The 25,603-nt window shown below is 37.6% G+C and overlaps 1 protein-coding gene across 10 annotated transcripts in view; it reads right to left on the reverse strand.

Moving 5' to 3' along the window:
• The window catches only part of CCDC138 (coiled-coil domain containing 138), a 141,395-nt gene that overhangs the window by 110,032 nt on the left and 5,760 nt on the right, over positions 1-25,603 (reverse strand). For 6 of the 10 annotated variants that reach the window (XM_049650151.1, XM_049650143.1, XM_049650150.1 and 3 more), the window contains 3 exons: positions 16,798-16,982; positions 9,497-9,655; positions 2,462-2,581 (listed from right to left, as the gene is read on the reverse strand). In XM_049650151.1, the coding sequence (XP_049506108.1) occupies positions 2,462-2,581; positions 9,497-9,655; positions 16,798-16,982 (464 nt within the window). The other 4 variants (XM_049650142.1, XM_049650146.1, XM_049650148.1 and 1 more) reach the window with 3 other exon arrangements.

Consider the following 25,603-nt stretch of genomic DNA (forward strand, 5'->3'; position numbering starts at 1 on the left):
CCCCCCCACCCCCCCATCAACCCTCAGTTTGTTCTCAGTATTTAAGAGTGTCTTCCCTGCTGCTTTTCAACCGAGGACCTATGTTGTCCACAGGGACTCTCCAGCCTGGTGAGTCCTGAATATTAATCCTTGCCTCCTCAGCTTAGCATGACTTAACGGATTTGTTATCATTGATGTTGTTATTATTGTTTCAAACTTATTTATGCCCACTGGTGCCACAAATTGCTACTTAAGACAGTCATGGAAATAACTTACCTTTTTATTTAGCAATTTTGAAATGCAGTTGAGCCTTAAGCCATGTGTGCGTTAGGGGTGTTGACCCCCAAGCAATAAAAAATTCATATAGAACTTCTGACTCCCCAAACTTAACTACAATAGCTTCCTGTTGACCAGAAAAGCCTTAGTGATAACAGTCAATTAACACATAATTCGTATGTTTTACTCCTATATACTATGTTCTTACAATAAATAAGCTAGAGAAAACAAAATGTTATTAAGAAAATCCTAAGGAAAATATATTTACAGTACTGTACTACTTATCAAAAAAAATCTGCATATAAGTGTAACAGTGCAAACCCGTGTTGTTCAAGGGTCAGCTGTATATATCATTCATAGTGCAAACTATAGCCCATGGGCCAAATCTGAACACTGTTGTTATAAAGTCTTATTAGAACACAGCCATACTCACTCACTTATTGACTATAGTTGCTTTTGCATTACGTCAGAGTCGAGTCATTGTGACAGACTGTATGGCTCACGGAGTCCAAAGTATTTACTATTTCATCCTTAACAGAAAACAAAAAACGATCCCTTATCCACACTAAACAAAGTAACTATAAAAAAGCACCCCGGGGACACCTGACTGGTTCAGTTAGTTAAGCATCTGACTCTCAATTTCGATGCAGGTCATAAACTCGCAGTTCATGATCTCAAGCCCCACATCAGGCTCTGCGCTGACAGTGGGGAGTCTGCTTAGGATTCTCTCTCTTCCTCTCTCTTTACCCCTACCCCACTTGTGTTCTCTCGTTCATGTGCTCTCTCTCTCTCAAAATAAATGAACTTAAAAAATTGTTTTAAAAAGCATTCTGCCAGTTGATACCAAAGGGTTTCTCCCAAGCTTTTTCAGTTTGGACATACTAGATCAAAAATCCAATTATCAATAGGTTGATCACTTAATAATTACATATCCACTCCGCTCACCAGATATTGATACAAACACATGCAAGACTATTAAGAATTGTACAACCTTAAAAGATAGGTATAGGCAACAATGCTCCTTGGCTAGTAGTTAAAGAAACCCTTCTCAAAAAAAATGTGCTAGAGTTGTCTGGTGACAGACAGTACCTACACTTGTGGTAAGAACAGCATAACATACAAAGTTGTCAAATCATTAATTTGTACGCCTGAAACTAATACAATGTTGTGTGTCAACTACAATTTAAAAAAGAGAGGGAGAGAGCACTACACTGAGTGTGATGGGAAAAAGTAATCTCACCAGGGATAAAGCAGGCTTCCAAACAACAGTAAGTGAAGGCCATACTCCAACTGTGGGAGGCCATAAATGAATTCAGAGAAGCCAAAGAACTTAGATCAAATGAGAAACAGTATCCCTAGTTATCAAGGCCACTGAGAAAAGCTGTAACAAGCCGTGACTACAGGACATCAAAAAGAGAAACTGAGAACATATAGCTAGCTACCTAAGGAATTCCAGGATTCATATTATCTCTGAGAGTCTGAGCTTAGAATCCATATAGTTTTCCAGCCCAAAGCTTTAATTTTTGAAGTGACTGGGTTTAGCCCAGTTTCTGCTCATCTACTTCTCCTCTTCCCACAAATACACACACAATCAGTCTCTCATCTCTCTTCAACATATTCTTTCACATCTTTCAGTCAAAAACTGGCAAAAGTTAAACAAACAAAAAAAGAAAAACAGATACAACTCATAAAAATATTTGCAACTTCAGTATTAAGTAGCAACCGAGATTACATCACACACATAATCACAGTACAACATGATAGCACTCTATACTCATGGGACTACAAGCAATGTGTAGGCTTCCTTCTAGTACACTGCCTAGCACATAATAGATACCCAGAAAATAAACGAATGTTAAATAAGCAGTGGTGTAAAATAGCAGTTAAAAGAAGTAGTATTAGATTAGCTAAATGCCTAAAAATCCCCAGGTTATCAAGCAGGTTTTTTTGCTTGTTTTCAATTTTAAAAATTTCAAATTGCAAAAGCATCTCAACTAGTTGCTAAAATAGATGATGAAAAACCAAAAGCTTAAGAATACCATATTTATATTTGGAAGTATTATACAAAATAAAGTTAGCAAATAAAGTTAATAAAAAAATTTCTCTAGATAGAATATATCCTAAGACTTTGATAAATAATTTAAGTATAGATGATAGAAGTTTTAAGAGTATTTTGAAATCTAGTATATACTAAAATAGATCTTACCTGCTTTTTTAAGTTATCATTCAATTCTTTTAATGCATCAAAAGAGGACCTTAGCCTCTTACTTTCTTTATTTCTTTCCTTAAGAACTTCAGTTAAGTGCTCAACTTCTGCACTGTGCTGCTAGAAGGGGAAAAAAAATCTGATTTAAAAATTAGGTGTGGATTCCATGCCACAAATGGCTACTGAACACAAAGTAATTAAAAATTAGAACTCCTCTGGGCGCATGGTTGGCTCAGTCAGTTAAGCATCCAATTCTTGATTTCAGCTCAGGTAATGATCTCAACAGTCATGGGATCAAGCCCTGTGTCAGGCTCACCGTTGATGGACCAGAGCCTGCTTGGGATTCTCTCTCTCCTTCTCTCTCTGCCCCTCTGTGCCTCGTGCACGTGAGTGCTCCCCCTCTCTCTCAATGTAAACATTAAAAAAAAAAAATAGAACTCCTTGAATCAGGACTTTTATCAATGTATTTAAGCATATATGACTAATACCACAATTAATTATAAAAACTATGTCATCAAACAAAGTAATAACTAAGCATTGAAAACATTTGTTAAGTACTTACTAAAAAAACTATTTTGTGCTTCTGCTCAAAAGAGTCCACTGAAACTCACTAAAATAATTTCTTTCACACCATGGAATGATAAAACAATGAAGGGTTTCTGATCTTTTTTTTTTTTTTTAATGTTTGAGAATGTGAGTGAGTGGGTGTGAGAGAAGGAGGGGCAGTGAAAGGGAGAGAAAGAATCCCAGCAGGTTCTCTGCCTCAGTGCAGAGCCTGAGGCAGGGCTCAATCTCACAAATAGTGAGATCATGACCCAAGCTGAAACCAGAGTCAGGCACTTAAACCAACTGAGCCACCCAGGCTCCCTGGGTTTCTGATCTTCTTCAAGAGTCTGGTTAGCAATTCATAGCTTTATAAGTTAAAATTTAAGATTTAAGTTACCCTGAGGAATAAATATCCATAGATATAGAACTAATTTCTTATTCTCATAAAGTAGCTAATTGTTTACATCTCAAATTTAAAAACATATTAATATATCTGAGTCTTTTTTTAAAATTTTTTTTTTTTTAACGTTTATTTATTTTTGAGACAGAGACAGACAGAGCATGAACGGGGGAGGGTCAGAGAGAGGGAGACACAGAATCTGAAACAGGCTCCAGGCTCTGAGCTGTCAGCACAGAGCCCGATGCGGGGCTCGAACTCACAGACCACAAGATCATGACCTGAGCCGAAGTCGGCCACTTAACTGACTGAGCCACCCAGGCGCCCCAATATATCTGAGTCTTAAACTATTTGACTTTCCTTAATCAGTTTTATAAATAATTGAAATCAATTAACCTTCTAATCACATTTAAACGAGATAGCACTTTTTGATTTAAAGTACAGATACTTGTCACCTTTTATTCTCAATTTATTCATAATGTATTAAAACAAGCAAATTTCTATATGAAATAAAAAAATTGAGTTAATTTCTTTCTTCCAAGTAATCATATAGGAACTATTTAAAAAAAGGCTGTTATCTTTACACTTAAGAATAGCAGACAAATCTAAAGAGAAAAGAAATCAAGAAGTCTAGTATGGAAACCTCTTGAGAATCCAAGCATTTCTTCTTTTGCCCTGTTTAAAAATCCAACCACGTGAAAACATTAGCTTTATGCAATTTTATTATTACATTAAATGATTCTTTAAATAACTTAGTATCTAACCACAAATACAGGTATTTCAAACATTAGGTTAACATTCTCATTGTCCAAATTTTTCCAAATCGAAAAGATGTTAAAAATAGGATATGAGTTCCATTTCCGGAATGGCAAGATAAGCCCACTACATTCTAGTTCTGTTACTGATTACAACTGAAAACCTTAGACAAAACACAAAAAGTAACCCTAAAGACTGTAAAACGTAAACAGAAATAGGGAATTGTAGCAGTCTTGCCCCAGGGCAGGCCCCCAGCACTCTGAAGTGCAGCAGAGCACTGTAGGCTGCTAAACTGAGAGAAACTCTGCCTTTACAGTCAGGGAAGCCAGGAAAAGGGCCACTGTGAGCCACGGAATGTGTGCAGTATCTCAGAGAAGAGACTCAGAAAAAGAATCTTTTCATTCAGGTGTACAAACACCTGTAGAAATCTGGCTTAACTCTAAGCATAGCACAAACAAAAGTGGCAAAGCAAAGGTGGAGAGATCAGAGTTTGGTTTAAAAATACCACCCACATCTCAAACTAACCCCCAATTCTGCAAGCATGGGAAAGACACAGGCACCATACTAAGGGTCTTGAGAACTGAACTGATTTAAACCATTGCCTGAGTATTAGAGTAAACCTAAGTGGCACAGGTACAACTCCAAAGCTTTGAAAACTGAACTGAGATTGGGTCACTTCCCACAGAAGGTGAGAAAGAACCCTGGCCTAAATCTAATGAGGATGGAATAGGGAAAATGGAGTATGAAGATCCTGAGCTCACCTCCTCTCATGAACACACCAAGGTTGCAACTATATGGACAGCAACTCCCTCTGAGAATGACCTGAAGACTAGCAGGACAGCTCTTTCACAGGTAAAAACATAAAGAAACAGACACATCAAGAAGGGTGAGAGATAGGGCTCCTGGGTGGCTCAGTGGGTTGGGCATCCAACTTTGGCTCAGGTCCTGATCTCACAGCTCATGAGTCTGAGCCCTGAATCTGGCTCTGTGCTGACAGCTCGGAGCCTGGAGCCGGTTTTGGATTCTGTCTCCGTGTCTCTCTGTCCAGCCCTGCTCACGCACTATTTGTCTGCCTCTCTCTATCTCAAATATAAAAATAATAATAATAATAATAATAATAAAAGAATTTTTAAAAAAAGTACACAATCTTCCAAAACTGAATCAGGAAACAGAAAATCTGAACAGAACAATTACTAGTAATGAAATTGAATCAGTAATCAAAAACTGTCAACAGCTAGCTTCAGAGGTGAATTCTACCAAACATTCAAAGAGTTAATACCTATTCTTCTCTCAAGTATTCCCAAAAAAATTTAAGAGGAAGGAATGCTTCCAAATTCACTCTGAGGCCAGGATTACCCTGATTTATTCCAGGGATGCAAGAATGGCTCAATATTCACACACCTATGTGATATGACACATTAAAATAATGAAGGATAAAAACCATATGGTCATCTCAACAGATGCAGAAAAAACATTTATCAAAAGGCAACATCCATTCATGATAAAAACTGTTAACAAAGTGAGTACAGAGGGAACATACCTCAACGTAATAAAGGCCATACATTGGAAAGCTATAGCTAGCATCATACTCAAAGGTGAAAGCTACAAGCTTTTACTCTAAGATTAGGAATAAGACTAGAATGCCTACTTTTACCACTTTTATTCAACACAGCATTGGAAGTCCTAGCCACAGCAATCAGACAGGAAAAAGAAATAAAAGACATCCAAGTTGGTAAGGAAGATGTAAAACTGTCACTATCTGCAGATGACATTATATTCTATATAGTAAACCATAAAGAATTCACCAGAAACTATTAGAATATATGAATTCAGTAAAGTTGCAGGATACAAAATTAATATACAGAAATCAGTTGTGTTTTTATACTAATACCATAATAGCAGAAAGAGAAATTAAGAAAACAATCATACTAACAATTGCACTAAAAACAATAAGAATACCTAGGAATTTAACCAAGGAGGTGAAAGACCTTTACTCTGAAAACTATATGACATTAATAAAAGAAATAGAAGATGTCACAAATAAATAAGATATACCATGCTCATGGATTAAAACAACTAATACTGTTAAAATGCCCATACTACCTAACGTAATCTACAGATTGAATGCAATCCTTACCAAAATACCAACAGTCTTTTTCACAGAACTAGAACAAATAATACCACAAAAGACCCAAAACAGCCAGAGCAACTTTAAGAAGAACAAACTTGGAGGTATCATCCTCGCACTTTTCCAACAATACTGCAAAGCTATAGTTATCAAAACAGTATAGTGTTGGCACAAAAACTGACATGGAGATCAAGGGAACAGAACAGAGGGCCCCAAAATAAATTCACGCTTATATGGTAAAGTAATCTACAACAAAGGAGGAAAGAAGATACAATGGGGAAAGAGTCTCTTCAATAAATAGTGCTGAGAAAACTAAAAAGCTACATACAAAAGAATGAAACTTTCTTAATTTAGGAAAACACTCTCTCATACCATATATAAAAATAAATTAGGAATGAACTAAAGATCTAAATGTAAGACCTGAAACCATAAAACTCCTAAAAGAAAACAAGGGTATTAAACTTCTGGATATCAGTCTTAGCAATGTTTTTTTGGTCTGTCTCTTCAGACAAGGGCAACAAAAACAAAAATAAACAATTGGGGGGAAAAAAACCACAACTGGGTCTACATCAAACTAAAAACCTTTTGAACAGTGAAGGAAACAATAAAACAAAAAAGCAACCTACTGAACAAGAGAAGATACTTGCAAATTATATATCCAATAAATGTGGATACTGGTTAATACTCAAAATATATAAAGAACTCATACAACTCAACACCAAAATAAACAATCCAATTAAAAAATGGGAAGTGGACCTGAACAGATACTTTTCCAAAGACATACTGATGGCCAACAGGTACATGAAAAAAATGCTCAATCCACTAAAATTGTCAGGGAAATGCAAATCAAAACCACAATGAGATATCACCTTATACCAGTCAGAATGGCTTGTATCAAAAACACAAGAAATAACAAGTATTGGTAAGACGTGAGGAAAGGGTAACTTTGTGCACTGGTGGTGAAAATGTAAATTGATACAGACACTCTGGAAAGCACTATGGAAGTTCCTCAAAAAATTAGAAATAAAAATACCATATGATCCAGCAATCCCACTGTTGGTTATTTACCTAAAGAAAATGAAAACATTAATTTCAAAAGATATATGCATACCTATGTGCACTGCAGCATTATTTACAATAGCTAAGATATGGAAGAAACCTCAGTGTCCACTGATAGATGAATGGATAAAGATGTGGTATAAATCCACAATGGAATAGTACTCAGACGTAAAAAAGAATGAAATTCTACCATTTGTGACAACATGAAGGAACCTAGAGGGTATTATGCTAAGTGAAAGAAGTCAGAGAAAGACAAATACCGCATGATTTCACTTATATATAAAATCTAAAAACAAAACAAATGAACAAACAAAATAAAACAGAAACAGACTCCTAAAAGAAAGAACTGGTGGTGACTGCCAGATGGGAGGGGAGGAGGTAGGCAGTAGGAAAAACGGGTGAAGGTGGTCAAAAGGCACAAACTTCCAGTTATAAAATTAAATAAATCAGGTATGTAAAGTACACCATAGAGAATATAGTTAATAATATTGTAATAGCATTCATTATATAGTGACAGATGGTAACTAGTTTATCGTGGTGAGCATTTCATAATATATATAAAAGTTGAATCACTATGTTGTACATCTGAAACTAACATAAGGTCCATAAGCTATACTTCAATTTATAAACAAACAACTCAATTGGGTTGACTGCTTAAAAAAAGAAACATTCTCCAGAGGATTATAACCAGATCCAGAATCTGTATAATATCCACAAAGTCCCAAATATAATCCAAAAGTCACTGAACATGCAAAGAACAAGAAAAATGTGACTATGTCGCAAGAAAAATACCAATCCTTACATGACCCAGATGTTGAATTTTTAGGTGTGTTCTATGAGGTAAATACAAATGAATACAAATGGAAAGATAAAAATGCTCATGAGGAAAATTAAACATAATTTTAAAAAGAACCTAATTAGCAATTTTAGAACATTAAAATATCAGAAACAAAAAATTCACTAGATGATCTCAGTAGCAACATGGATATGCAAGGATAAACAATGAACATAACGACAGACAACAGATATTACCAAATCTGAAGAGCACAGAAGAAATAGACGAGGAAAAAGGAGCAGAGCCTCAGCAGTTTGTAACAGCAAAAGACCTAACATATGAGTCACTGGAGACACAGAAGGAGGAGAAAGCAGTTGGAACATAAAAAATATTTGAAGAAACACTGGTTGAAAACTTCCCAAATTTGGTAAAAGACATTCATCTACAAAGTCAAGATGTTCAGGGAACCCCAAACAGGGTAAACTCAAAGAAAAACATGTGGAGATACCTCCTAATTGAATTGCTGCTGAAAACCACAGATAAAGAAAAATCACAATTCTATTTACATGACATTCTGGGAAAGGCAGAAGTACAGGGACAGAAAATAGGTCAGGGGTTGCCAGGGCAGGGTGCAGGGAGCAGGGAGAGATAACTACAAAGGAGTGTAAGGAAACCTTTGGGGTGCTAGAATTATTCTTTATCAGAATTATGGTGGTGATTACAAGACTATATGCATTTTTCAAAACAGAATGAAATTCATTCTCTGTAAGTTACACAGATAGTAATGTATCTATTGATATGAAAGAAAGTATACTATATCACCTAGATAATATTCTTGAGAAAAATATTTAACCTGAATAAAATCCTTAGCAAATCCATCCAGGACATGACATAAGACTGCTGGCCTGGAATCTTCAAAGAAAGGTCTTACAAAAAGAAAACTGGTTGACTGCTCTACATCCAAAGAAACCAAAAAGACATAAAAATCAAATGTAATGCAAAAATTCTGTCTAGTTCTTTGATCAGAAAATAAAAACAAAAGATTTCAAGGCCCAACTGGGAAAGTGAATGTGGACTGTGTATTACATTAAATTATTCAAGTACCATTAATTTCCTAATATGTTAACCATGCAGCAAATGCCCTTATGCTTACTTAGGAGACACATAGTCCTAAGATTAAGTAGTGATAATACTAAGGAAGTATTTAGGGGTGTTGAGTCATGATTTTTGCAAATGAGTTTCAAATGGCTCAGGAAAAAATACGTGGGGGGAAGGGAGGTTGGAGAAGAATGTGACAAAATGCTAAGATCTAGTGAATCTAAATTAAGAAAAACACAAATTATATTACTATGAAATCAAATGCTATATAGTTACCTCCTTCATAATCTGAAATCTTGTAAGAACCTCTTCTTCGACACCTTTAATTTTACTCAAAGCAGTTTCATGTCTGAAAAGCAGTTGTTCTCTTTCAACTAAAAAACGTTCCCGCTTTTGAAGTTCTTCAGCAAACTCCTGTTGGGCTGCAGTTTCACACTGTATTAAAATGTCAGATTCAAGTGTTTTTAGAAAATATATTCACAAACTCTACAAATTATGTTTTTATTTACTGAGGTTGTAGCTTAATCAAATGGTGTTTAGGACTACATGGGTACAAGTAAAGTGTGGATTACAGTAACAGCCAGACTAGCACAGCAAGTTAAGTTTGCACAGAAATTCTATCTTGTTGCAAAATGATGTGACAACATAGTGAGATTCTACTATGAGGACTCTAGAGAATTTTAGGTACAAAATGCATCAGTACTATGCAGAATAACTCCCTTTCCAGCTTCAATTCCATGTCGTACTTCAACTTCACCATCTGCTCTTTTCCTATACTCTCCGCCCCCTTCCCTTCTTGTCCTTCACTTGGACTGAAAGGCCCCAGCCCTACATTACAGTACTAACCACCTACCCAGCCTCAATGCCGCACTACTCCATACCAATGGAGAGAACTCACACATCAGGAAAAGTTGTACTGTTGTAAATTCATGGAACCTATATCAGATTCTCAATGCAGTCCAGAAATCATTTTATATTTTCATGATTCACTCTCTCTCTCACTCTCCACAGTGTTTATTTCAAGCCTTCTCCACTCTTTACTTTGAAACCTCACCTCCCTCCTACACCATTCTGTTCAGACAGCCTCATCTCTAACTTCACAGGGAATACAGAAGACAGCAGAAGGAAACACCAATCTCCTGCCCGCAAGACACACAGTTCTCTTCTTTACATTACATTACAAAGGCAGACTCAGGATCTCATTGCCTGCTGTCTTCTTGTGGACACTGCCATGCTGATAACCCCTGTAATATTTTTAATCTCTCCCATCTCATCTGAAATGGAGTCTCTTTTGAAAATGCCCACTAACTGCCTCCCTTTCATAAAATTCTTTAACAGTCTGTCTACACCTGTTGAACCCTCTTCTTTATTTCCTAATCACTCCTCAATTTACTTCAATCTGGCCTTGGCCTGCATCCCCCTAATGAAATGGCTTACCTATTATTGCATCTGAAGGTCACTTTCAGTTCTGTAGAGTCTCTCAATAGCATTTTATACCAGAGCCCCTTTCTTCCAACCTAAAATAATCTCTTTCATTGGTCTCCATGACACTAGTTTATCCTGGTTTTCCACCTCACTCTCTGGCCAGGGCTTCTCAGTCTTCTTTGCAGGCTCTGCTTCCTCTACTGTCATTACCAATGTTCCTCAGGATTTGGGCTTAAGCCACTTCCCTTCTCATCTTATACTCTCTCTGCTTGGTTCTCTCCACTCAATGGCTAAATTACCATGTATGTGCTAACTGCTCCCCACCTACAATTGCTCAGCTCTTTCTCCTAAGTTCCAAACTCAAGTCCAAACTGCCTACTGAATTGTGCTGCTTTCAGGTAGCACAAAATAAACATGTCCAAAACTGAATTCAATTAGCCATCAGGGAAATGCAAATCAAAACCACAATGAGGTGTCACTTCACACCCACTAGGATGGTCAGAATCAAAAAGACAAATAACCAATGTTGTCAACGATGTCAAGAAAATAGAACCCTCATACACTGCTAGTGGGAATGTAAAACGATGCAGTCATATTGGAAAAGTCTTGAAAATTCCTCAGAGTCAAGCACAGAGCTACCACATGACCCTGCAATTCTATTCCTTCAAATACACCAAAGAGAGATGAAAGCAGATGTCCACACAAAATGTAAACATGAATGTTCACAGCAGCATTAGTCATAATAGCCAAAAAGTAGAAACCCACATGTCCATCAACTGATGGAAAAAAAGAAAGAAAAAAAGAAAATGTGGTGTATTTATGTAATGGAGTATTCAGTAATAAAAAGGAATAAAGTTCTGATATATGCTGCAACACAGATGAACCTCGAAAATATCAGGCTGAAAGAAGCCAGGCACTTCATACACATTACATATTATATTATTGCATTTATATGAAAAGTCCAGAATAAACAAATCTATACCCAGAAAATAGATTAATGGTTGCCTAGGGCTGAGAGGAGTTAGGTGGGGTGGGAGGTATCTAATGAGTAGACTGGATAATGAAAATATTTTAAAATTGGCTGTGCTGATGGCAGCATATACTCTTTGAATATACCAAAAATAACTAAATTGTACACTTTAAAAAAAATAAGAGGCCCTTCCAACATGTAAGGATACAACAAAAAGATGGCTGTCTATGAACTGGAAAGTGGGCTCCCAACAGACAATGAATCTGCTGAAGCTTGATCTTGGACGTCCTAGCTTCTGGAACTATTTGATGCGTGTTCACTGTTTTATGTAGCGCTCAGGAGGCCACTGTGAGGATATATCACATTTTCCCTTTATTGGAGATGGCTCAAGATGTATGGAATTGTTTAATCACTATATTGCACACCTGAAACTAACATAACATTGTATGTTAACTGGACTTAAAAACTTAAAAAAAAAAAAAAAAAGATTTATTTAGTAGACCTTTTTTTGACTATCAGGTTTTAGATGTAGAAACTTTCTGGGACCAGGCCTCCACCTGCCTTCACCTGCCTCAGTTCCAGCAGTTCCTGAGGGAGATATACTTAGCCTTGGAAGAGATGGATTCTAATGCAATCATTAACAGATGCACCACCATTGGTCAACTGTTAACAAAAACTTGCTAGAATTCTTTTATCTCAGCATGATGAAAGCCAGAATGTCCTACTATGATGCTTATATTGTTTGATTAACAAAGAATCCCAGAATTCTACAAAATTGAAACTTAACTCCTGAACACAGAGTTGTCATCTCATATACTTTTAACATTCAGATTTAATATAAAAGAAATTGGTACTTTTACTCAAAGTGGTGGATATGCATCTGCAAATTACTATTCTGGTTCGCTTAAAAATATGGTCTCATTAGTGTCAGAACTCAGAATCATCTTAATGGATTTAACATTCACAGACAAAAAATGCAAACTACATCAGTGAGACAGCTATCAGATTATGGGGGAAAGACAACTCTGGGATGTTGACGATGGGAACGTAAATAAGTAGGCACAGCCACTTTGGAGAACAATTTAGTAGCACCCTGCACATTTTCTTCTTATAAGTTAAGGATACTTAAACAGAACTGTTTGTAAAGTATAAACTCCATCTTATATATTTATATAGAAATAAATAAAGTAATGGTGGTTTATTTAGAGGCCGAAATCCTACATGGCAGTTAAATACGGGCGCCTGGGTGGCTCAGTAGGTTAGGCATCCAACTGCAGCGCAGGTCATGATCTCATGGCTCATGAGTTGGAGACCCACATCAGGTTCTGTGCTAACAGCTCGGAGCTTGGAGCCCGCGTCCGATTCTGTATCTGCCCCTCTCTCTGCCCTCCCCTGCTTCTGTTTCTGTCTCTCTCTCTCTCAAAAATAAACATTAAAAAAATTTTTTTAATGAGTATCTTAAAAAATAAAAAATAAAAAAATAAAATGAATGAACTAGATCTACATTTTCCAAACACATAAATCCAAAAATATAACAATGAATGAAGCAAAGAAACTACAAAAAGAAAGCCACAATATATCATTACTTATGTAATGTTTTAAAACATTCAAAGCAATTACTACGTGTGAATACATAAAAGTGCTAAAATAGGAGACAAAGGATCGACACCAATTTCAAGGGAGTGCTTAATTCTGGGAAAAGGGAGAAGAAATGGGAGGGAAGAAGGCTGTTTCAACTCTAAGTGAAATACTCTATTTCTTTTAAAAATAATATATAGAATTATTAATAAAACATTAGCATTATGCAATATTAATGGGTATACAGTTGATATTATAATATTCCCTATGTTTTTCTGTAGGTCCTAAGTATTTTATAAACTTTTAAAAACTAAAATACAGTGTTACCTAGTCAAATGTTGCAAATGAAAAGATACTAATTATAATAAAGGAATTATTTCCTGCACAAAAATTGAAGTTATACATTTCAAAAAAACATTCAAAAGGAAAAAATAAATTTCAAAAAAACAGAATTCTCTCCTCCTCCAGTTTTGTTCCCTACCCTTAACAAAAAGCAGCATCATTTATCCAATAGCCAAAAGAATAAACCTACATTTCATTCTTGACTAAAACCCTACTGAATGGGGTGCCTGGGTGGCTCAGTTGGTTAATCATCCAACTCTTGATTTCCGCTCAGGTCATGATCTCACAGTTAGTGAGACAGGGCCTTGCATCCAGCTCCAAGCTATCAGCATGGATTGTCAGCAATCCCATGCTTGGGATTCTCTTTCCTTCTCTCTCTACCCCTTCCCCGCTCTCTCTCTCAAAATAAATAAACATTAAAAAGAATAAAAAGAATAAAACCCTACTGTACACCTTCCATATCAAAACAATCTCCAAGACCTACTGATCCCATCCCTTAAAAATGTTTAGACTCCATTCACTTCTTTCTACCCATCATCCTAACCCAGGACACCATCAGACTAGTCACATGTCTTCACATTCTGCCCTCTCTCTAGATCTCAGCTACAGGTGACAGCTTTAAATATCTATGTGAATGACTCCCAATTTAGTTACACATCCAAGACCTTTGTTCTAAATGCCAAGCTTTTAACTATTATGTCTCCATTAAATCCTCAAACTTAATCCATTCCAAACTAAAATCTTGATCTTTCTCTCTGTATCTATTCTTCCAAGTTGTACAAACCAGAAATATGGGAATCATCTCAGACACCTATTCTCTCCTATACCACATTCAACTCACTACACCAAGTCTAGCCAATTTTACCTCCAAAAGCAATCTCTAATCTATTCAATTCCATTTCTCTGCCACCATCCAGTCCAAGTTACCATTACCTCTCACCTGCATGATTACAGTAGGATATCCTTCCCAGTCTCCCAACTTCCACACCTATGCCCCTACAACCCATTGATTTAACAAGCATACATTACATTAAGCAATTCCCCTACTCTAAAAATCCTGTTACTTACTACAATTTCCTTGAATGAACATATCATCAGGCTTCTAGGGCTTCTCATACTAGACCATCACAGTCTAGTAGGGCTTATCCCTTATTCTTCCTCCACAGTTTAATTTAAATGTTACTTTCTCAGAAAACCTTACCTGACCTTTCAATCTATCCCAATCAGGTTTCATACTGTACCTATATTATTTACTTAAATTTATAAAATTATAACTATATGAGTGCTCACAATTGATTTTAATAAGCTATGTGTGGCAAGAACCATATATATTTTATTTACTTCCATACACTCAACACCAAGCACGCAAATACATATTAACAAGTGTTCAAATGTATGTTGAATAAAATCAAAGAGTAAGACAAAATATGTACACTTAATAACATAACAGATGACCAAAAAAAAAATGTTTAAGTTAGAGTCAACTATAAATTAAACTAGATTAATCCACTGCACTTCATTTTTAATTAAATATTTGTATCTATATTGTGTTTACAGTAAATGATGTATCTTTACAAACTTGCTTATTCTTTTTGCCTGCTAATTCTTTTTTATCTTATAAATTATTAGTAAAAGAATCTTTCCAATGCGCTATTTGTTACTCTGTCACTCATTTGCTTAAAAACCTGTAGCAGCTGGGACACGTGGGTGGCTCAGTTGGACTTCAGCTCAGGGCATGACTTCACCATTTGTGAGTTCGAGCCCCACACTGGGCTGTGTGCTGATTAGCTGAGCCTGGAGCCTGCTTCCAATTCTGCCTCCCTCTCTCTCTCTGCTCCTCCCCGCAATGTGCACGCGCTCCCTCTCTCAAAAATAAAACAAAAACAGGGGTGCCTGGGTGGCTTAGTCAGTTAAGTGTCTGACTTCAGCTCAGGTCATGATTTCATGGCTTGTGGGTTCAAGCCCCACATCAGGCTCTGCGCTGACAGCTCAGAGCCTGGAGCCTGCTTCAGATTCTGTCTCCCTCTCTCTCTGCCCCTCAGCCGCTTGCGCTCTGTCTCTCCCTCTCTCTCAGATGTAAACAAACATTAAAAATACACAAAGACATTAATAAATAAATAAATAAATAAATAAATAAATAAAAAGTTCTCTTTAAAAAAACAAAGCACATTTTAAAAAAGCCTGTAACAGCTAGCCTGGCTGTTCTTTCTTCAGACAGGCTGATAAACTCAGTCTGACAAATCACTCCTTTCCCAAAACTTCTCCCCTCCAACTCCTTGCCACCTGGAATGGCCTTCCCACCTCCTCTCTAAATTTTTTCTCAGTCAATTTTAGACCCTCCTTGAGCTTTTCTCCAGTGATTTTAGGCAAAAATAATTTTTCTGAAATGCTATAGTAATTATAATCTGAATTATTTAGACAAAATGAGATACTGGGTTGTTCTTTTTTTAATACTAGTTTTTAAAAAAATGTGTAACCATTTCATTGTATGCAAACATATGTACAATTCCAGCTAGAACAGTTTCAGTCAGGAATTGTGTATTATACATACTTTTGCTTCCTTCTGTACTCCCACCTAGTGGACACTTAATAAATATATGAATTACATCTTTTAGAAATAAAAAAATCCCAAAGAAGACAAAATATCAATGTTCTGAACTGAATTCTGGTGAGAAGTGACAAGAGAACTTCTTATGTATAGGTATTTAAAACAATGCATCAGGAACACTACTTCAAAAAGCACATTTTAAGGGCACCTGGGTGGCTAAGTCAGTTAAGCATCCGACTTCAGCTTAGGTCATGATCTCACAGTTTGTGAGTTCAAGCCCCACACCAGGCTCTCTGATGTCAGCACAGAACCTGCTTCGGATCCTCTCTCTCTCTGCCCCTCCCCTGCTGGTTCTCTCTAAATAAATAAACAAACAAACAAACAAACTAAAAAAAAAAAACAGAAAAAGCACATTTTACCAGCAGATATTGTTTTATTTCAGAAGCAAGGATGGGATGGAAATAAAGAAATAAACATAAAACACCAGACAGTCTGAAATCCAAGAAATATACCTATTCATAAAAACACCATTTAAATTTTTCCTTCAGCTATAAAATTTCCCTTCAATAATTGTAATAAATTTGTCCCTTCTCACCGTATCTCAACAGACTTACCTAAAATAATTTAAATGACATACTCTATTCAAATTTTATAAATGTTTGGTATTTAGAACATAAATACATCTGAATTCTAAATTCAGTTTTGAGTTCTTACCTGCAGTTTCTGATGTATTTGAAATAATTCATCATATATCTGATTAATCTGATATGGAAGTATTCTCTGCTTGTTTGGTACTTTAGATGTCGGATAGCTAACACGTCTCAGAGGACAGTCACTTGCATCACTACAACATTCAGTCCAATTTCTTGAATTTGCGGCCAAATTAGTTGGCTGGGCAACTGGTAAAAAAAATTATCAAGCTTATTAATTTACAGTTTTAAGTATTTCAGAGTAATCTTCAGAAAGTTACTTTAAATGTGAATTATAGTATTGTAAAAAGTCTCCAAGTATTGGGCTGCCTGGGTGACTCAGTCAGCTGAGCACCTGACTCTTGATTTTGGCCCAGGTTGTGCTCTCACGGTCGCGAGATCGAGCCGTGTGTCAGCCTCCGTGCTAAGCATGGACCCTGCTTGGGATTCTGTCGCTCTCTCCCTTGTCCCTCCTCCCCACTCATGTCTCTCTCAAAAACAACAAAACAAAACAAAAAAAGAAGTCTCCAAGTAGAGACTTGCAGAGAGAAAGAATTATACAATAAATGTGATAAAATGTTAACATTTAGAAGATCTGTGTAAAGGTCTTACAGATGCTCTTTGCTCTTTTTGCAACTTTTTTGTAAGTCTGAAATTATTTCAAAATAGATTTCAAAGTGCATGAAAATATTCATGTATTAACTGCCTAGGCCAAGAAATGGAAAATTACCTCAGAAGCCCCAGATCACATTCCCTTCTCTCCCTTAGACCAAATTAACTACTAAGCCAAATATAGCATTAACCATTGCTTTACTTTTTAAATTTTTACTACTTGGGTAAAAAAAAATTTTAAGACTTTGTTTTGCCTATTGTTTTGCCTGTTTTAAACTTTATATAATATCTGTAATCATTTAATGATGCAATTATGTAATTTCTATAACCTCCTTTAAATATGTTCTTATGTTAATGACAGAATCAGGTCAAAATCTTCACTACTTCATTTTGTTTTATATTTTTATATGCCAACATTCTACTATAGGTCGATACGTGAGCTGTTTGTCTACATAGATGCTCTATGCACATGGCTCCTGTTACACGCATTCAAGAGTTTACCTAGGGTATATGACTAACAGCAACAATGCTGGATCACAGGGTACATGTACATGTTCAACTGTGTTAGTGATGCCAAAATGCTTCCCAAAGTGCTTATGCTAATTTACTCTCCCAACAGCAGCGGATGAGCAAGTTCCTCTTGCTTCATTTCTTTGCCAACACTGTATTGTCAGAGTTTATTTTCTGTTAATACTGAAAGCTGTGGTTTTAACTTGCATTAGCCTTCCTGAGAACACCAGTTTTAAGAAGGGGGCCTCCTATTTTACTCCCAGAACGCCAGGTTTAAGAAGGGGGTCTATTTTACTCCCCATCTTGGACAGACCCTAGGGAGCCAAAATAAAAATTACATGAATTTTTAACAAAGAAAAAGTTTCACTTCACTCAGTCCAGCAAACGCCCTTAAAGTGAAAGACACTTTCAGTGCGCTGCTTGCCTTTCTAGATTCCCAGCTCACAATCTGTAGCTTAAATATTCCTTAATTATGTTAACTTTTAAATATATTCACCCTTTTTTTTTTTTTTTTTTTTTACATTATCCTCTATTTTCAATTGTTTTTCAGGGGGAAAATCCACCATGTAGCCGGAAACACAAGTCCAGGCATAATTATTTTTCATTTTCCTCAAACTGAGATGAATGGAACAAAGAGGATGACAAAGAGCAGGAAGAGAGAAATGAGTTTGTGTTGCGTACAATGTATGCCCAGAAGAGATGCGGGGAGGCTATCAGAGAGGGAACAGTGCTCTAAAAGTCTTGCAGCCAAGAGGAAGCCATCTCTGGGTGCCCTGAAATCCTGACAAAACTATGACATGCAGCCATGTACAGAGAGAGTTATTAAACAAGTGCCTGAAGAAGTCGTACCTTAAGCAATCTGCAGTAGTCTTAAAATATTAAGGGTTTACTCAAATTTACCACAATATTTACTGACTTCCTAACAAATACTGCTATGAAAAAAAACCAAGAAATTATAAAAAGTACTTAGTTGAAAACTATATGGAGGTTCCTCAAAAAATTTAAAACAGAGGGGAAGATGGCAGCGTAGGAGGACGCTAGGATCACTGCATCCTGCTGGTCACTTAGATTCCACCTACACCTGCCTAAATAACCCAGAAAACCACCAGAAAACTAGCAGAATGGAGTCTCTGGAGCCAAGTGCAGACGAGAGGCCCACGGAAGAGGGTAGGAAGGGTGGAGAGGCAGTGTGCGCTACAGGGACTGGCGGGAGGGAGCCGGGGGGGGGGGGGGGGGGGCAGCCTGCCAGCCAAGCAGAGACCCCAAGTCTGGCTGGCAAATGCGGAGGGGCCAGACGGAGTGTGTCTGGACAGCAAGCGGGACTTAACATCTGGAAGGTTATAAGTTAACAGCTCTACTCTGAGAGTGGGAAGGCTGGAGGAAAACGGGAGGGAGAGTTGCTGAGCCCTGGACAACAGAGCTCAGCTTGGCTGGGAACAAAGGCGCTCGCCAGGGCCATCTCCCTCGCCCATCCCCCAGCCAAAATCCCAAAGGGAACCAGTTCCTACCAAGGAACTTGCTTGCACCGCACAAACACCGAATGCTGTGCTTCTGCGGATCCATCCCTCAAGCAGAGGGTCTGACTCCCTCCCGGTGCCACAGGGCCCCTCCCGAAGCGGATCACCGAAAGGAGAAGAAGGAGAAGGGAGCTGAGCCTGCCACTCCCGCCCTCGTGCACCTTGGCTATCCACCCCAGCTAATACACCAGTTCCCCAGCACCACAAGCCTGGCAGTGTGCAAGTAGCCCAGACAGGCCACACCACCCCACAGTGAATCCTGCCCTTAGGAGAGGGGAAGAGAAGGTACACACCAGTCTGACTGTGGCCCTAGCGGTGGGCTGGGGGCAGACATCAGGTCTGATTGCTGCCCCGCCCACCAATGCAAGTTATTCAAGACAGTACAGGGAAGTGCCCTGCAGGTCTGCACCATTCCAGGGACTATCCAAAAGACCAAACTGAAGAATTCCCCTCAAAAGAATCTCCAGGAAATAACAACAGCTAACGAACTGATCAAAAAGAATTTAAACAATATAACAGAAAGTGAATTTAGAATAATAGTCATGAAATTAATCGCTGGGCTTGAAAACAGCATAGAGGACAGCAGAAAATCTATTGCTACAGGGATCAAGGGACTAAGGAATAGTCAGGAGGAGCTAAAAAATGCTATAAACAAGCTGTGAAATAAAATGGAAACGACCACGGCTCAGATTGAAGAGGCAGAGGAGAGAATAGGTGAACTAGAAGATAAAATTATGGAAAATCAGGAAGCTGAGAAAAAGAGAGAGAAAAAAATCCAGGAGTATGAGGGGAAAACTAGAGAACTAAGTGATGCACTAAAGAGAAATAATCTACGCATAATTGGTATTCCAGAAGAAGAAGCAAGAGGGAAAGGTGCTGAAGGGGTACTTGAAGAAATAATAGCTGAGAACTTCCCGGATCTGGGAAAGGAAAAAGGCAATGAAATCCAAGAGGCACAGACAACTCCCTTCAGACGTAACTTGAATTGATCTTCTGCACGACATATCATAGTGAAACTGGCAAAATACAAGGATAAAGAGAAAATTCTGAAAACAGCGAGGGATAAATGTGCCCTAATATATAAAGGGAGACCTATAAGACTCGTGACTGATCTCTCTTCTGAAACTTGGCAGGCCAGAAAAGAATGGCAGGAGATCTTCAATGTGATGAACGGAAAAAATATGCAGCCGAGAATCCTTTATCCAGCAAATCTGTCATTTAGAATAGAGAAAGAGATAAAGGTCTTCCCAAACAAACAAAAACTGAAGGAATTCATCACCACTAAACCAGCCCTACAAGAGATCCTAAGGGGGATCCTGTGAGACAAAGTACCAGAGACATCACTACAAGCAGAAAACATACAGACATCACAATGACTCTAAACCCGTATCTTTCTATAATAATACTGAATGTAAATGGATTAAATGCGCCAACCAAAAGACATAGGGTATCAGAATGGATAAAAAAACAAGACCCACCTATTTGCTGTCTACAAGAGACTCATTTTAGACCTGAGGACACCTTCAAATTGAGAGTGAGGGGATGGCGAACTATCTTGCTACTGGAAGTCAAAAGAAAGCTGGAGTAGCAATACTTATATCAGACAAACTAGACTTTAAAGACTGTAACAGGAGATGAAGAAGGGCATTATATAATAATTACAGGGTCTATCCATCAGGAAGAGCTAACAATTATAAATGTCTATGCACCGAATATGGGAGCCCCCAAATAAATAAAACAATTACTCACAAACATAGGCAACCTTATTGATAAGAATGTGGTAATTACAGGGGACTTTAATACTCCACATACAGCAATGGATAGATCATCTAGACACACGGTCAATAAAGAAACAAGGGCCCTGAATGATACATTGGATCAGTTGGACTTGACAGATATATTTAGAACTCTACATCCCAAAGCAACAGAATATACTTTCTTCTCGAGTGCACATGCAACATTCTCCAAGATAGATCATATACTGGGTCACAAAACAGCCCTTCATAAGTATACAAGAATTGAGATCATACCATGCATACTTTCAGACCACAATGCTATGAAGCTTGAAATCAACCACAGGAGAAAGTCTGGAAAACCTCCAAAAGCATGGAGGTTAAAGAACACCCTACTAAAGAATGAGTGGGTCAACCAGGCAATTAGAGAAGAAATTAAAAAAGATATGGAAACAAACGAAAATGAAAATACAACAATCCAAACGCTTTGGGATGCAGCGAAGGCAGTCCTGAGAGGAAAATACATTGCAATCCAGGCTTATCTCAAGAAACAAGAAAAATCCCAAATACAAAATCTAACAGCACACCTAAAGGAAACAGAAGCAGAACAGCAAAGGCAGCCTAAACCCAGCAGAAGAAGAGAAATAATAAAGATCAGAGCAGAAATAAACAATATAGAATCTAAAAAAAACTGTAGAGCAGATCAACAAAAACAAGAGTTGGTTTTTTGAAAAAATAAACAACATTGACAAACCTCTAGCCAGGCTTCTCAAAAAGAAAAGGGAGATGACCCAAATAGATAAAATCATGAATGAAAATGGAATTATTACAACCAGTCCCTCAGAGATACAAGCAATTATCAGGGAATACTCTGAAAAATTATATGCTAACAAACTGGGCAACCTGGAAGAAATGGACAAATTCCTAAACACCCACACACTTCCAAAACTCAATCAGGAGGAAATAGAAAGCTTGAACAGACCCATAACCAGTGAAGAAATTGAATCAGTCATCAAAAATCTCCCAACAAATAAGAGTCCAGGACCAGATGGCTTCCCAGGGGAGTTCTACCAGACGTTTAAAGCAGAGATAATACCTATCCTTCTCAAGCTATTCCAAAAAATAGAAAGGGAAGGAAAACTTCCAGACTCATTCTATGAAGCCAGTATTACTTTGATTCCTAAACCAGACAGAGACCCAGTAAAAAAAGAGAACTACAGGCCAATATCCCAGATGAATATGGATGCAAAAATTCTCAATAAGATACTAGCAAATCAAATTCAACAGCATATAAAAAGAATTATTCACCATAATCCAGTGGGATTCATTCCTGGGCTGCAGGGCTGGTTCAACATTTGCAAATCAATCAACGTGATACATCACGTTAATAAAAGAACAATATGATCCTGTCAATTGATGCAGAAAAGGCATTTGACAAATTCAGCAACCTTCTTAATAAAAACCCTTCAGAAAGGATAGAAGGAACATACTTAAACATCATAAAAGCCATTTATGAAAAGCCCACAGGTAACATCATCCTCAATGGGGAAAAACTCAGGGCTTTTCCCCTGAGATCAGGAACACAACAGGGATGTCCACTCTCACCGCTGCTGTTTAACATAGCGTTGGAAGTGCTAGCATAAGCAATCAGACAACAAAAGGAAATCAAAGGCATCAAAATTGGCAAAGAGGAAGTCAAGCTTTCACTTTTTGCAGAGGACATGATATTATACATGGAAAATCCGATAGACTCCACCAAAAGTCTGCTAGACCTGATACATGAATTCAGCAAAGTTGCAGGATACAAAAATCAATGTACAGAAATCAGTTGCATTCTTATACACTAACAATGAAGCAACAGAAAGACAAATAAAGAAACTGATCCCATTCATAATTGCACCAAGAAGCATAAAATACCTAGGGATAAATCTAACCAAAGATGTAAAAGATCTGTATGCTGAAAACTATAGAAAGTTTATGAAGGAAATTGAAGAAGATATAAAGAAATGGAAAAACATTCCGTGCTCATGGATTGGAAGAATAAATATTGTCAAAATGTCAATACTACCCAAAGCTATCTACACATTCAATGCAATCCCAATCAAAATTGCACCAGCATTCTTCTCGAAACTAGAACAAGCAATCCTAAAATTCATATGGAACCACAAATGACCCCGAATAGCCAAAGTAATTTTGAAGAAGACCAAAGCAGGAGGCATCACAATCCCAGACTTTGGCCTCTACTACAAAGCTATAATCATCAAGACAGCATGGTATTGGCACAAAAACAGACACATAGACCAATGCAATAGAATACAAACCCCAGAACTAGACCCACAAAAGCATGGCCAACTAATCTTTGACAAAGCAGGAAAGAATATCCGATGGAAAAAAGACAGTCTCTTTAACAAATGGTGCTGGGAGAACTGGACAGCAACATGCAGAAGATTGAAACTAGACCACTTTCTCACACCATTCACAAAAATAAACTCAAAATGGATAAAGGACCTGAATGTGAGACAGGAAACCATCAAAACCCTAGAGGAGAAAGCAGGAAAAGACCTCTCTGACCTCAGCCGTAGCAATCTCTTACTTGACACATCTCCAAAGGCAAGGGAATTAAAAGCAAAAATGAACTACTGGGACCTCATGAAGATAAAAAGCTTCTGCACAGCAAAGGAAACAACCAACAAGACTAAAAGGCAACCAACGGAATGGGAAAAGATATTTGCAAATGACATATCGGACAAAGGGCTAGTATCCAAAATCTATAAAGAGCTCACCAAACTCCACACCTGAAAACCAAATAACCCAGTGAAGAAATGGGCAGAAAACATGAACAGACACTTCTCTAAAGAAGACATCCGGATGGCCAACAGGCACATGAAAAGATGCTCAACGTCATTCCTCATCAGGGAAATACAAATCAAAACCACACTCAGATATCACCTCACACCAGTCAGAGAGGCCAAAATGAACAAATCAGGAGACTATAGATGCTGGAGAGGATGTGGAGAAACGGGAACCCTCTTCAACTGTTGGTGGGAATGCAAATTGGTGAAGCCACTCTGGAAAACAGTGTGGAGGTTCCTCAAAAAAGTAAAAATAGACCTACCCTATGACCCAGCAATAGCACTGCTAGGAATTTACCCAAGGGATACAGGAGTACTGATGCATAGGGTCGCTTGTACCCCAGGGTTTATAGCAGCACTCTCAATAGCCAAATTATGGAAAGAGCCTAAATGTCCATCAACTGATGAATGGATAAAGAAATTGTGGTTTACACACACAATGGAGTACTACGTGGCAATGAGAAAGAATGAAATATGGCCTTTTGTAGCAACGTGGATGGAACTGGAGAGTGTTATGCTAAGTAAAATAAGCCATACAGAGAAAGACAGATACCATATGTTTTCACTCTTATGTGGATCCTTAGAAACTTAACAGAAACCCATGGGGGAGAGGAAGGAAAAAAAAAAAAGAGGTTAGAGTGGGAGAGCCAAAGCATAAGAGACTCTTAAAAACTGAGAACAAACTGAGGGTTGATGGGGGGTGGGAGGGAGGGGAGGGTGAGTGACGGGTATTGAGGAAGGCACCTTTTGGGATGAGTACTGGGTGTTGTATGGAAACCAATTTGACAATAAACTTCATATATTGAAAAAAAAAAAATTAAAACAGAACTACCCTATGACCAAGCGACTGCACTGCTAGGTATTTATTCAAAGGATACAGGAATGCTGATTCAAAGAAGCACATGAATCTCAATGTTTATAACAGCACTATCAACAAGAGTCAAATTATGGAAATAGCCCAAATGTCCATCGACTGATGAATGGATAAAGAAGATTATATCTATATATACAGATTATAACTATCTATCTAATGGAATACTACTCAGTGATCTAAAAGAATGAAACCTTGCCATTTGCAATGATGTGGATGAACCTAGAGTATATTATGCTAAGAGAATTACCAGTCAGAGAAAGATAAATATCGTATGATTTCACTCATGTGTGGAATTTAAGAAACAAAACAGATGAGCATAGGGGAAGGGAAGGAAAAATAAGACAAAAACGAGAAGGCGGCAAACCATAAGAGACTCTTAAATACACAGATGAAACTAAGAGTTGCTGGAGGGGAGGTGGGGCAAGGGGTTGTGCTAAATAATGTGTACTAAGGAGGGCACTTGTTGAGATGGGCACTGGGTGTTGTGTATAAGTGATGAATCACTAAATTCTACTCCTAAAATCAATACTACACAGTATGTTAATTATTTTGGTAAGTTTTGAGAGTATGGGAATACTACTGGAAAACAATGAAGTTTATCTTTCTCTTCTTTAGTTTAACAATAAGCACAATTACTGCCTCATGGCTTACACAAATGCAAGATCACAGAAATATACAGAGAACCAGTGTTATTACTACAGGATAAGCTTTATGTGCTCTACTTAACAAAGCT

Source organism: Panthera uncia (assembly GCF_023721935.1).
Source record: "Panthera uncia isolate 11264 chromosome A3 unlocalized genomic scaffold, Puncia_PCG_1.0 HiC_scaffold_11, whole genome shotgun sequence".
Classification (NCBI taxonomy): Eukaryota; Metazoa; Chordata; class Mammalia; order Carnivora; family Felidae; genus Panthera; species Panthera uncia.